Here is a 13,895-nt window from a genome sequence, read left to right as displayed (position 1 = left end):
GATGGTGCCAATTCAAAAAAAGATGTCAGAGTGACTCTTCATATTCATTTATTTCATTTGAAAACATCAGAAAAAGAGTAAACAAAGTGCAAAGTCTGTTTGTAATAAGTTAAACTTCACATATTAGTATAAATAGATAACCTACAATAATTCCCTTTGACAAACTGGTTTATTATTTAAACTGACCAAACGTGTTAATCTGTGTAGGATAAAAATCAGGGTTAGGAACAGTAGATTTTCCATTACTTTGAAGAACAAGAATGGATGATATTAGTATTTCATCTACTAAAATCCCAAACAGTTCACAAAACTGACGATGAATGGATAGCAGCTTTTGCTTTCCCTTCATTAGTATTTCCCCCTCTTTTCAGCTCCCTTTATACCTCCTCCTCCTCCCTCTCTTTGTCACTGGCTGGGGCTCCTCTCCCCTCCTCGGACCGCTGTCATTAAATGACTCTTGTAGGTTTTGCTGAGTCCAGTCATCCAGAACTTGAGCAGCCTGACGTTGTCCTCCTCGCCCGTCCCTGTGGCGCCAAGCAGGGCCAGAACCTTCTGTGTGTCCTCCCTCCCTCGCCCGTCCACTTTGGAGAACTTGAACAGCACTTTGACTTTACTGAAAGAGAGAATCGGCTATGAGAATCACACTTAAACCCTGGTGGTGGTCTTTTAGAGTAAATGGATGTTACTCACTTCATCCACTCTTCCTTCAGACACAGCAGGCAGTGAGACACGACATCCACAGACAAGTTCTCATTAGACAGAGCCACCTCAAGCTTGTTCAGTAACGTGGGACCTGGAAAAAAGAGGACAAAGATAGTTTGAAACGTCATCAAATGGTTATTAGTCATAAGTACAACCCCTTTCTAAAAGTTGGTTTAACATCCTTCCTGCCAACTTCAATAACTCAAACAAGGGCGTTGTGTTTTTAGTCCCTTTTGTCCAGCTAATCTCAAGAACTTGCTGATAACAGTCTTGAAGGAAAGCTAGTGTAAAGATTGGGCAATGGGACAAAGAACAAACCACTTTTTTAATGCAGAGCCATATCCTGTAACGGGACATGTCTTAACAATTCCCCTTTATAAATAATCAGTTTTTCAGCAGTACTGATCTACATCAAAACATCATAATTGACATGTTCTTTATAAGTTTTGTGTGCAAACATCTTAGGTTTTGAAGTTAATAGTAGTGTAAAGTGGCTACAATAAGGTCAATATTTCCTTCTGAAATGCAGTAAAGTCTAATTCTAAGAGCAGGGTACCTCAAAACTGTACTGTACTTCAATAAATGTATTTAGTTATTTTCCACTCTTTATAACTGCAGGTGTGCACGATGCTCACCCCTGTCTGTGGGCTGTGTGTTGGCACTGCTGATGGTGAACTGATAGAGTGCGGAGATATCGTCTTCACCCACTGCAGAGATCTGCCCGCTTCTCTCTATACTGACATCCACCAGCACTGAAAAGTCTGCGGCACAAACAAAAGAGAGTCAACACCAGATGACTTGCTTGTACAAGCCTACAGCCACAGTGAGTCTATAGAGGCTCTAGTACCTGAGGAGCTGACGTGCGTTGGAATAGGCACATCTGGACTAAGACCCAGAAAGTTGCATTTGTAGGCCTCCTCATACTGAGCACTGTATGGCACAGAGCGCACACAGCCTACTGGAAGCAAAGACTGATGGGAAACAGCACAGAGAAACAGATTATAAACAGATTTTATAGATATTGACATGGAAAAGCACAGTCTAAAATAATAATGCCTAATGATCGAGCATTTATTTTAGCTGCTTAAACTTCAGGAGATATTCACGCTGCCCCAATGTCGTACAGTCGTGGTTTACTGGGGTACTTTGATAGAACTGAATCATTGTTAACGTTATAAGTAACACCGAACACCGGTGCTTTCCTACAATTCTTAATGTCTGCTGTGAACTGACATAGGAAGTAGTGGGAGACTTCCAACATTGTAATTCTAACAATTTACAAACCAATTTCAAAATGATCACAAGAAAAAATGTGAAATCTTTCCAGTGCGGATAAGAAACACTGATCGTGTAATGAAGCAGTTACATGCTCAGTCTCGTTTGTGTATCTTGCATTAAAGCGTGCACGGGCAAAGAAGATTTCAAGGAGTGTAATGAGAGCTTCAATAATATCATGACTTCAGGCAGGAATTAAGATATTGGACAACAATATCTTTGTGGAGAACAAACTGAAACTTTATCCAATACTAACACTTCATTACACATCAAATATGGTTAAGCAAAAGGTAATTATCAATAAAATAGACTAATTCATCTTAACAAAAAGAAACTGGAGTTGATGATTGTAAGTAATTGTGTCTAACTACCCTGAATTTAGCTTTTACAATGGCTCAGCTAATGAGGAGCCTCACAGGTGTTATCACTTGTCCTAATTACTATTTTCCCCACATCATTATGACACTAACGAGGCAGACTGGAGTGCCGCAGTAGAGTGAACTACCTTGAGCACCGTAAAAGCAGACTGGATGAGCCTGGGGTCAGCACCTCTCCATATGACCTGATTTCCCATGAGCACGTGCCACACTAGCTGACGAAACTCAGCAACCCCGAGGACCTGCGGAGCAAATGAGACTGTCATGTTCAACAGTTCGGAGAAAAGTTAAGTGAACTAAAGTAAAAATTATCCATATTTAAGCCATCAAACTATAAATTCTTGCAAAACTGTTGGAAATGATCTGTCTCATCAAAAGGAGAGGAGATAATAACATTTTTAATATCCTTTCATTTTGTTTTCAGTTTTCTGATAACAAAATGAGACGCTGTAAAAGTACCTAAAAGTTTACCTGTCTCAAATGCCTCAGGGACCTGAATTTTGGGCCCGGTAGTTCATTTAATTTTGCATCATCACACAGGAAGTCGAGGCCGAGCTTGCTCTCTGATTGGTGCCGCTGTGATGTAGAATCGCCTCCTTCTGCTCCCTCCCAGCAGCTCATTTCCTCCTCTTGCTCTTTTGGAAACAGAAAATGACATAAGCAATAATGATATAATGTTTTCAAGTTCACTACCAAAGTGGGGAAATTCCACTGGAAATTTAGGTGGACTTTTATATATCACACTCCTTATATAGAGTGAAATGTGCACAACACTATTTTTGAACTGAAATCAGTACTTTAACCTCAACCGTTATTTATGACTCATTTCTTGCAACAACTTAAAAAACCTATTTCTACAAATTTCCATTTGTATTTCTGCTGCTTTTATATTGGTGAAAACATTATTTTCATGTGTGTTTTTCCTCTGTATTCAGAATATTAAAACAAAAGGGAAAAGGGTATTACAATTCCACAATCAAAGGGCCACGCTGGCCCCGGAAATACCTCTGTAAATCTTTTAATCATTTTCTAAATCTTGACCAAAAATGTAGTAAACACTTTCAGCAAAAAGCAGTATGTTTGACTACAATGGCTCAGTGAATAACACTGTTTTCCGGGCCAGTATCTTCACACTTAACTGACCCAGTAAATCACAGGAGACTTTTCAGACTGATGATTAAACCATGACCAAGGGGAGCATGTTTTGACTCATTTCCAAGGTAAATAATCTTCCAATTAAGTTTGGTTATCCCCAGACTCTTTTTTCAACTTCAACTGTTACCCAGTTCAGGGTATGAACAGATTGTAGTAGTAGAAATGTAGTAATATTGACAATTTTCCAAACAGAGTGAACATTAAAATAAATACCAATAAATAATACTACAAAAATGTGCCGGAAAGGAGGACACTTTTTTACATTCTTACATATCATATTCTACTTTTCAACCCTTTTGCTACTAAGTTAACAAAAACAAAATAAACAAAATCATGGTTAAACTTTTCATACAAAATATTAAGATCATCAGAGTTCCAAATTGAATAAACAGTACGAAAGATGGGCGTGGTCTAAAAAGGGCTGCCAGAAGTAGTGGGGTAAACAAGGGGAAAGGGGCATTTGCTATCCATCACTATTTAGTCTTTGTAAAACAATTATTTTATTTGCAGAATGAACTACACATTCTGTATCACTGTAAGATGTCAATGTGACTACCTGTCTGTTTCTCTATGAGCACCAGTGTGTCCTCAGTGGGCGCTCCCTCCAGCAGCTTCTCTGTCAGACGACTACCACATGCCTTCAGCAGCCTGTAAACAATGCGAAAACAAAAATCCCCATCTCTAGGTGAGCCATTACAGACAACAGCCAGTATGTTTCAGCAGGGCTGACAGGACGTTGACTCACCAGCTAAAGGAGGAGTGCAAACTGGCCCACAGGTTGGGATGCTGGGTAAGAGAAGTTAGAGATCGCGCTGCATTGCCGCTCCTTTGGTGTGGAAACACTGCAGGGGAGAAGACACTGTTCATCCTCACCGATCGCTGGGGACACACTCCCTGTTCAATATCGAACACCTGATGGACAGATACGTGCCGATCAAGAAATACATATTTCAATTTGAGTTATAATGCATGGTGTGCCGATGTGTGCACCCTACCTTGAGGGCTGTGCTTTGCAGGCTCTGTATAGTGAGTCTAAGATGGCGTAACAGGAAAGGCCAGGAGTTGATAAGGTAGATCCTGTCCATAGCAACCATGACAATACTGTACCAGCGCTGGAAGCCCCTGGCCAGGCTGTCTTTGATAAAGAAGGTGTGTGAAAAAACAAAACCATGTTGCTCATCTCCAAAGAAAATTGGTCCTTCACGGCCAGGACACACCTGGCAAAACATAGAAACAAAGATAGAAGTAAATGTAGCGACAGAAGTTTATTTAACACATGAGATGTGTGACTCACACACACATGCAGACCTACGTGACTGTTTACCTCACAACTGAGGCTGCGTACGCAGGCTTGGCGGACAACGCTGAATAACTGCGGCTGTCTGGGATGCTGGTGGCTCAGAAAGCGTATGCCTGTTTCATCATCAATGCTCACAAAGCCCGGGTGAGATGTAGGAAGAGATCGACATCCCTATGAGGCAAGGAGAGAAAAAAAACAGTACTTTGAGATGGATTACAGAAAATATACTCACAAACAAACCAGAAAGCCATGGTTAGGAGTGTTTTTATGGAGAAGACAGGTAGGGATAAATGTGGTTAGGTTTAAATTGAGGTTTTATCAAGCTCATGGTGAACTGAAATTCTCTCCTCACCTCACACATTTCTCCTCTTTGTGTGGCAGAGCTGTTGGCCCTCATGGTCAGCCCTTCACCTTCCCGGTCCCCATCTCGGTCCCTGTCCCCGTGCCCTGTGACACCTGCAAGGGATGAAGGGGATGGGGATGGAGGATGCAGTGCCTCGGTGCAAAACAATGTCCGTGGGCCATGGAGCTCACAGAAGTGACAGAGAGCAACAAGAGCATTCATCTGAAAGGGATATAACACGTGTTATCAAAAGTTTATTGTACTATTGTGTTTCAGCATTGAAATAAATAACATTAAACATTAATACACAATTGATATGTTAATGGAATCAAGCCATTGGAAGAGGGAAACCCCTCTTCACTTTTTTTAAGACTGCCACTCAGTCACCTTAAAATGTAATTTCCCTCTATTTGTCTGCATGAATTGTAAGTTGAACTGTGTATGGTTTCAAGGTTTCAAGGTTTTATTGGTCATATGCACAGCATATACAACGTATATGTTGGCAATGAAAATCTTATATCCCATGCTCCTCCAACAACTCAACATACATGGTGCAAATAAGATCAATAAAATAGTGCAAAAAGAGAGAAGAATATTTACAATAAGAAGAATATTTACAATAAACGTGATGAGTGATATCTTTGCAGTGCCAAATACAAATTACATATTATGAACAATAAACTATTCTGAATCTGCAGTATGGTTAATAAATGTTAATTACAGCTGATTATATCAGATATCTTACCTTCAGCACAGTGACAAGTTCGACAATTGACTCAATGGTTCTTCATGAAGGGACATTCAAAATAGTGCTATATTAAAAACTCTGATCTTCACTTAGTCCGTTTTGCCTAAATACATGATTCCCAGAGTGTCATATTAAGGTTTTACACACTTTTCTCGTGGTGTTTTCTTCCTGTGTGCAGCGGCTGACAACAACAGAGCCGGTCACATGACACCGCAGTCACGCGCTCGAGTACAAATGACTCATGGCAGTATGCTGCGCGAGCTGTTTCTTAATTTTAACCGTGGATTCGAAATGTTTCGATTCTTTTTTTAAAGCAATATGAAGGGCTTTAAACCACATGTGTATTTACAAATATAACGTTTTATGTAATGTATGTATAAAGACTTTTTCTTACGGAAAACACAAAAACTACACTACCCATGATTCAGCGTGCCATGTGTACTCGGGGTCAAAGGGCGGTTGAAATAAGCAACGCGAGCTCCTTCGGTTAGTATGTAAAATATTTTCTTGGGGAACTTTAAAGACATGTTTATTTTAGTTTATACCTAAATATCACTAGTTTTATCTCAATGGGTTGTTGAATTTAATCATTTTCTTTAATGAAATCGGCAAACAACCACTTCCTCATTGGCTGAGTTGATCTTTTACAGTTAGGTGTGTCCGCTGTACTTTAACTCATTCATTGTCATCTCAAACAAGTACAGCAGTAAACACCTCAGTGACACAGCAGACCTTTTTTAAGTAACATTTCCTTTTAATTCACAGATTTGATCATGGCATCAGACGGACTAGGAGGACCACCAGAGGAGCAGGGAGAGGAGGGGACCCACCTGACAGAAACACCCAGTGAGGCGGCAGGGGTTCCTCCTAACTGTGGCAAAGACACCCCAAGAGCCTCAACAGGTAAATCCCCATGACACACAGAAACTGATTGGTGTTACTGACTTCATTTAAGACATGACGTAGCTACAGGCGAGTCCATACATTGTATCACAATAAAGTGACTCTTATACCTGCTGGTCATATACCAAAATCAGTCTCAATCGTTTATTTTAATACTTTATTGTTGTCATTTTTGTGCTGTGGAAAACAACCACAGGAGAACTGAACAGACATGTTCTCTCATGTACATAAGAGCTGATATGTTATCAGTAGTCAACTGTTTGTTAAGGGTTACTTATTCAAGTAAGGATCACCTTTAAGGCCTTATAGTCTCAATCCCTCTCTCTGTCAAAAATATCTAGCACATACACCCAGTGTAAATCTATTAGGTAAACAAATCCCAGACACTGTTATTATACTGCTAAACCGATACATACAAAATAGATTTCACAATACTTAAATATGTGTATGTCAAATCCACATTTATATATAATTACCAACTTGATGGTATTGGTAAACCACATACTATTATTAAGGGTCTGGACAAAATAATTTGCTTTTTTTCTATGATATCCATATGAAATAGGACCATGCCTTTAATTCTTTCAAAGAAAATGTATGTTTATCGACATCTCAGAGACTCAGATGTGAATTGTATCAACATCATACATTTCCCTCACAATCACCATTCATTCACCTTTTGTTAGTCATTCTTTGTCTAGACATTTTTAATTCATTGCTTTTTTGCGACTTATGAAGATACTGTATTTGATTGGTGTAGTACTTAACTATAAAGTGCTTTACCAATTCTTTTTTTTAAAACCCAGCATTAATTTAATTTATGCCACTATCGCTAGCCAATAGTGGGCAGCTAATGTTCTGTTACATATTCTCCAGCTGTCCCCAAATTCCACTGTTCTGTAAATATTTTCTTCTTTAAGTAATAAAAACAAAAGTCCCAATCTTTTCTCAAACATTGACTGTGTCATCATGTTCCCCAGTCTGTGACACCTTTTTGTGTAGCCGTGAGCAATTTTAATTCTGGTAAGTTTGGTGTTATGTTATGATGTGGCTGAAACCTCTTGGGGTGAAGGGCAGAGCTTAATGGGCTCGCTGTCCACTGTAATGACCGCAAACATTTTGATTTCATGCCGGGGGACTCTGCTGGTAATGTGTCAGGGGTTTAGGAAGTGAGTCAAAACAGAGCTGGAAGTATTGGCTCCGACCCACAAATCCGGTATGAAACACTTATTTACTGTCAACATCTGCTTAATTATGGTACATTACCGGGATGATACCAACACAGACTTTCCAAAGAAAGAAGTATTTCACAAGTATTACTTTACCCAGTCACCTCCAGTCTGATTTATATAACGAAGCAGTTGAAAGGCTGCTAAAAGGTTAGCGTGACCTGTGTACCTCTGCCAGTGTGTGCTATCTCAGAGGGAAGACAGATATTACAGCTAATAATCCAAATATTTCAGACATGAGTCACATGTTTTGGAAAGAGTGCGGCAGGGTGTGTGGTTTGTGTTTGAGTTTACAGGCAATGCCAGAGAAAAATACTTGGCTAACATTTCATCCTCTCTGAGGCAAGTCATTGCCACCTGCTAAATGAGTGTGTTACAGAGGAAACATAGTTCTATGCATATCTTTTTTCCACTGCCAGTTTTCTCTAGGAGATTAGTCTCGGATTCATCCCTTCATTGTATTATTAGACATGCTTAAGATGTGGATCAGAAGAAGTCTCGTAAATTTCTGTATTTTAATTTGAGTGCAGGTGTCATATCTACCATCCTTGTTATTACTTTGGAAAATGTATTATTTGGAACTGAATATGAAATGAATCTCTTTTGCCAGTTAAATTGGATAAATCTACTTAGTTTTTGACAAAATCTAATATTATAAATCTAATTTCTTAAGCAAAAAGCCACACTCTCGAGAGCGGACTTTCCAAATGAGAAAATACATTTTCTCTAGATCTAATTGTGCAAACAAAACATTTGTTAATCAAATTACCCCTGCAAACCTTACAAGATATTTATGTAACTGTTGTTTTTTAAGTCCCACTGGCATGTTTATAGTTATAGATGTATGTTTTATTCATAAGGTGTTGTAAACTTACTGGTTTCAATAAAAAAAAGATCTGGCACACATGAACATATCTCACTAGGAAAGAGGCTCATATAGGAGACACAACAATGTATTGAACACAAACAGCAGAATCAGATGGCTGACTTCCTGCTCCTGACTTTCACATAATACACTATATATATATTTTACTAATTCAACCTGCCACCTTAAGTTTAAGATCAGAACACTCTGATCTGAGAACATCCCGCTGTTATATGTCTCTTCAGCAGCCTCTGCCTGACTCTCACTCAGACTGCTGTGGCCCTCAGGCTGATCATGTTTGTGGATATATTTTCTATAAATTCTTACTCTTAACCCGAGAGAAACCCTTTCAACATATTGGAGCAGAATTATGTTTGCTGGTGTTATGTACGGTTACTCATTGCAAATTCTACTTTTACGACTGTATTCTTACGTGTCCTGCTTACCTTCCCTCTGTCGCTTCATCGTTGACAGATTCAGCAGAGCCAGAGGAGAACAGAGTCGAGGTGTGCCAATTTTTCCTGAGGGGGAAGTGTCATTTTGGCCCCAGATGTCGTTTCTCCCACAGGTTTGCTTGCTTTTCCTTGTTCACTAAACTTACTGGCAGGATAAAGGATGACTTTTGAATGTTCTTGTTAGCTTTTCTCCCCATGTACATTTATTTCTAGTAACTGCAATACTAAATGGGTCAAAAATGATCACCAAGGTAGCCAGAATTTTTTTTAAAAGGCTGAATGTTGAAGGATAGGTTCGATTTTTATTCATTTTAATCTAAATTAATCAACATTAATCAAAAACCCCAATCCACACTGAAGGTATTATTGGTAGCTTTAGTTGTTGTGTCTGTCCATAGTGGTGGCCAAAAGATCCTTCTTCAAATTATGGGGTATCATATTTAAGTCCTTATTCTGAAACCATTTCAGACATTAACTTTTTTTTTATGACAGAGTTGAAAAAATGTCAACCTTTTTAATTTAGCAAAATGTTGCTCAACTCAACCAGGATAAAGAAAATCCCTCAAAAGCTTTTATTTGTATTTGTTTCTTCTTCAACTTCATTTATTTTTAATAGATTTAACAGTTTGAAAGTGATTGTAGCATTAGTGTTTCATTGAAGCCTTCTTGAATGCCAATTCTTCATCACTAATGTGTGTTTTGGGGAAATTGGTAAGATATTTCTATTGGACTGCTCATATCGCAAAGCAGACTGACACTGATATGCAGCCATGACTAAATATGGGTGCTGTTCAAAGTTCAGCAGGCTGCATGAAGGTTAATCTGTGTCAAATGGAATTAAGACTAAGAGCATTTCTCCATCTGTCATGTTTGCCTGGTATTCGGACATTGTTTCACTCTTGTTGCTCTCTTGTCTAAGTAACCCATCAGGAGATGATACGGGGGCTGGGTCAGCTGACCAGGATGACAAACAGGAAGGAGATAAGACGGAAAAACACAAGAAAAAAGTGAACAAAACAAGAACGCCCAAATACGAGGCAAAAGGTTACTCCACTTGTCATCTGAAAGTGACAACATACTTTGTCCATATATGAATATATGTCACCCTTCCAATGCTTTTGTTATTTATACCTTACTCTCTTGCAGAGGTGAACAAAAAGCCTCGCATGCGCACAGCTGATGACGTTATCTCTCGGATCCTGTGGGACCAGTCGGTGGATGGATCAGAATACGTTGTTGGGTACGTGGACCGTTTCCTGGGTGTGCTGGAGCGTCCCTTCAATGACTTCAACTGGGACACAGACCCCTGCGACTGTGATTACACCACCGAGCTGGCCCTGCCCCGACACAGGATCCAGTACTTCACCTACAGAGGGCAACGCGTCTGGGACCGCCACAGCAGGACCGACCGGGTGTTCGGCTCCACCGGTCAATCTCTGGCTCCCCCCTTTGGAGGGGTGGAGGAAGTAAAGGGTAAGGATGGGCCACACCTAACATACACACTAACCTACTAACTGATATACAGACAGCTTACAAGAGCCAGGACTCCCTTACCTAATAAAACATTTTGTTTTCAAAGAAATGAACACAGAGGAGCAGCAGCCGCCTGCTGTCAGTGAGCTCCTGCAGGATGAGTGTGACACAGAGGAGTGTACTCAAACTGAGAGCACTCATCAGGAGGAAGAGGAGCAAAGTGTGATGAATATTCACAGCCCTGCTCAAACACAAGCAGCCCCAGAGTGTGGAGGGAACACTTCTCCAGGAGAGGAGGAACCTCGTGATTTGGAGGAGGCTGCAATGAGGTCTGATGTTCGTCCTTTAAATTCAAAGCCAGTTTACCAGTCTTGTACACAACAGGAGAGCATTTTTACAGCACATTCTCGCGCTGTCTGTTCATCGCAAAATGCCAACTCAGTGAAACAGAATTCGGAGCATCTCGAGTTTTTCATTTTTACATGTTTCTTTTTTTTACAATTTTCATTTTATAGACAAAACTATTAATCTAAATTGGTTAATCGGATTGGTTTGCTCATGTGTGAGTGGATCAGTAAATATGCCAGGATTTGATATTAAATTGCTCAACCTGGTAACCGATAACAAAGCAATCAACACCATGACACAAGATCAGAAGTTGGAGAATATATATTATATATTTATACATGTGTCCATAAGACAGAACATTTTCCATTAGAGCGACTGTATGTCCTGTGACTTCATTAGCAATGTTGCATGATTCATCCTTCCTCCTGAGTAATATTACTCACTTGTTTTGATTTAAGACCTGAGGCTTCGTCAGACCCAACATCCTCATCCCAAAAAGACGGAGCAGACGGACAAGAGGAGAGTAAGGAAGGGAATTTCTCAGACTGGCAGGAAAGCTGGGACGGCAAAGAAGGTGCTTCGGTGGGTACAGCACAAATCACCCTGAAATAAACCTTTCTGTTCGCATTTACAGTTCACTTCTCAGTTCAAATCATAAATACATATTTTTCCTCTTACCTTAAGTGACTTTTATAAAACCAGAATGTTTAAGAGTGAGTCGCCTTGTGTGAGACATAGCAGCCGTGGATTTCTCTGCTTGATTTCAAATCACATAGTACAGGCATGTCTCTTTCCAGAAAGCAGCCCCTCTGGAGCAACGAGAGCCGAAGAATGATGGTCGCCCCCCTAAAAAAAAGCCCACGCACTTCATCACCTTCAGGGCCAACACTCCGGCCATCCTGTCCTGCTTCCAGCAGCTGCAGGAGGAGCTCACCTCCATCCTGCCCTCCTCAGCCCCTCACTGGCACTCGGCCAACACGCTTCATGTCACAATGTGCCTTCTGAATTTGCCTGGCCCAGCCGAGGTAGCCACCGCTGCGGAGATCCTCAGAAGGTTTGCCCATTTCGATCGGAACCCGCCGGTGGCTCTGACCTTCCCCGTGAGGCTGAAGCACTTCAACGGGAAGGTGCTGTACCTCAGCCCCCAGCCTCAGATCCACCTTCAGCAGCTGAACAGCGGCCTGCAGGAGGCCTACAGGGAGGAGGGGCTGCTCCATAAGGACTCTTACAATCCACGATACCACCTCACACTGGCCAAGGTAGTGGGCAAGGAAGGAGAGAGGGTGTTTGATCGGGTGGGGGACCTGAAGGTGGGGAAGGGTTTAAATTTCGGCCGTCTGCCAGTAAACACCCTACACCTGTGTGCCATGGGCATTTCAGAAGGAGATGATTTTTATGAGACTGTGTGCACAGTGAGTCTTCGATGATATAACACACACACACTAAATACAGGTGGGTCAAACACCTCTATCCATGTGGCCTTATCAACCAAATCTCATGTCTGTGTTTTAAGTTTGATATTCTGGTGAAGGACTTATTTATATAAAGGGCTAAAGGGAGTCAATTAATGTGGCTGAATGATAAACACTTTGTTCAATTAAGTTCACCTTTATTAAGATGCACAAAATATATGAAGGTTCAACTACTCTTTAATAATATGATTTAAATATATGTATTTTACTGAATGAATGCATTTTAATACACTAAGGGCCTATGTCTCGTATATTTGCTATTAATATTTCAAGAGGAGAAATGAATGTAGCCTGCACAGAATAATAATAATACATGTTCATATTGCAAGCTGATGCAATACCTCCGGATCTGGCTGAAAGCACAAGTGTTTACTTTCCGTCGCTAAACAGAAGAATATTAACCCTAAAGTTGCATTTATTTTATGCTGTTTTTCATGTCATCATTTAGAGTTGCATCTTTGCTTGTTGGCTTCAGGTGATCAAAACAAAGTACACTAAAATGTAAAAAAAAAGTTCATTTAACTTTAAAACGACATGCTGCTTTAATTTCTGGTATATTATACGAGTACAAAGTGCTTTTTGAATGCTGCTTGAAATACAGAGGTATTTTGAAGTCATCACCCTAGACTGTGGGAAATTGTGTTGGCCTCTTAAACATTTATTTTAAAATATTTTCTAATGAACATTTACCAACAACAATTGGTAAGTTAATAAGATTAGTTGACAATCAAAATAGACATGAGTATGCAGCATTAGTCGAAGAGAAACACAGTGTGAATGTCTGAACAGTTTAAGTTTAGGCCCTGAAGGAGACACGTGGTTTTGAATCTGCTTTGAGACGTTAAACTCATGGGACAAACAGATAAGAACTTCTTTAAAATATAAAATGGCTAAGTAGAATGTACATTCCTTTCTCCTCAAACTATTACCTGGTGAAACAAATCGGGGGGGGGGGGGGGGGGGTGTTTCGGGGGCCTCTACGCTGTTTATTTTACACAGACGTATGCATCTGCCATGAAGGTTTATCTATGAGGCATGAATTGTTTACGAGGGGAAGAGATGATGTTTTCTTTACAGCTATGAATTAACCCGAGTAGTTTTACTCTCCTGCTCATAATTCCACAATTTTATCTGTGTTGTATGAATATTGTATGGACGCTGTTCCCCTAGAACGATGACTTTTACAATGACTTATAACCGTTAGATTGTGAAGGACATTAAATATTGAATTGGTTATTTTAAATCCTCTG

The 13,895-nt window shown here is 40.1% G+C and overlaps 3 protein-coding genes across 5 annotated transcripts in view; 1 reads left to right on the top strand and 2 right to left on the bottom strand.

Moving 5' to 3' along the window:
- rps9 (ribosomal protein S9) overlaps positions 1 to 13,895 on the bottom strand; it is a 145,282-nt gene that overhangs the window by 45,563 nt on the left and 85,824 nt on the right. The window lies entirely within an intron of this gene.
- Positions 32 to 6,133, bottom strand: flcn (folliculin). 2 transcript variants are annotated; one of them, XM_063879308.1, is made up of 12 exons: positions 5,898 to 6,133; positions 5,162 to 5,374; positions 4,822 to 4,980; positions 4,505 to 4,726; positions 4,255 to 4,421; positions 4,066 to 4,157; positions 2,826 to 2,989; positions 2,483 to 2,596; positions 1,550 to 1,673; positions 1,338 to 1,463; positions 691 to 793; positions 32 to 613 (listed from the first exon to the last, which is right to left on the bottom strand). In XM_063879308.1, exons 2-12 carry the CDS (start codon positions 5,372 to 5,374, stop codon positions 406 to 408), a joined length of 1,692 nt encoding a protein of 563 aa, XP_063735378.1. In that variant the 5' UTR covers positions 5,898 to 6,133; the 3' UTR covers positions 32 to 405. The 2 variants fall into 2 exon arrangements, with proteins under 2 accessions (XP_063735378.1, XP_063735379.1); XM_063879309.1 differs by having other exon boundaries at positions 4,834 to 4,980.
- Positions 6,136 to 13,888, top strand: leng9 (leukocyte receptor cluster (LRC) member 9). Of its 2 annotated transcripts, none has more exons than XM_063879306.1 (8): positions 6,136 to 6,386; positions 6,666 to 6,803; positions 9,372 to 9,465; positions 10,272 to 10,396; positions 10,499 to 10,825; positions 10,932 to 11,154; positions 11,632 to 11,755; positions 11,971 to 13,888. In XM_063879306.1, the coding sequence occupies exons 1-8, from the start codon at positions 6,320 to 6,322 to the stop codon at positions 12,598 to 12,600; spliced, it is 1,728 nt and encodes a 575-aa protein (XP_063735376.1). In that variant the 5' UTR covers positions 6,136 to 6,319; the 3' UTR covers positions 12,601 to 13,888. The 2 variants fall into 2 exon arrangements, with proteins under 2 accessions (XP_063735376.1, XP_063735377.1); XM_063879307.1 differs by lacking the exon at positions 6,136 to 6,386 and adding an exon at positions 6,387 to 6,554.

This window comes from Eleginops maclovinus, chromosome 3, assembly GCF_036324505.1.
Source record: "Eleginops maclovinus isolate JMC-PN-2008 ecotype Puerto Natales chromosome 3, JC_Emac_rtc_rv5, whole genome shotgun sequence".
NCBI classification, from domain to species: domain Eukaryota; kingdom Metazoa; phylum Chordata; class Actinopteri; order Perciformes; family Eleginopidae; genus Eleginops; species Eleginops maclovinus.
Note: the sequence above shows the minus strand (reverse complement) of the source record. Positions and strands in the feature narration are given on the sequence as shown.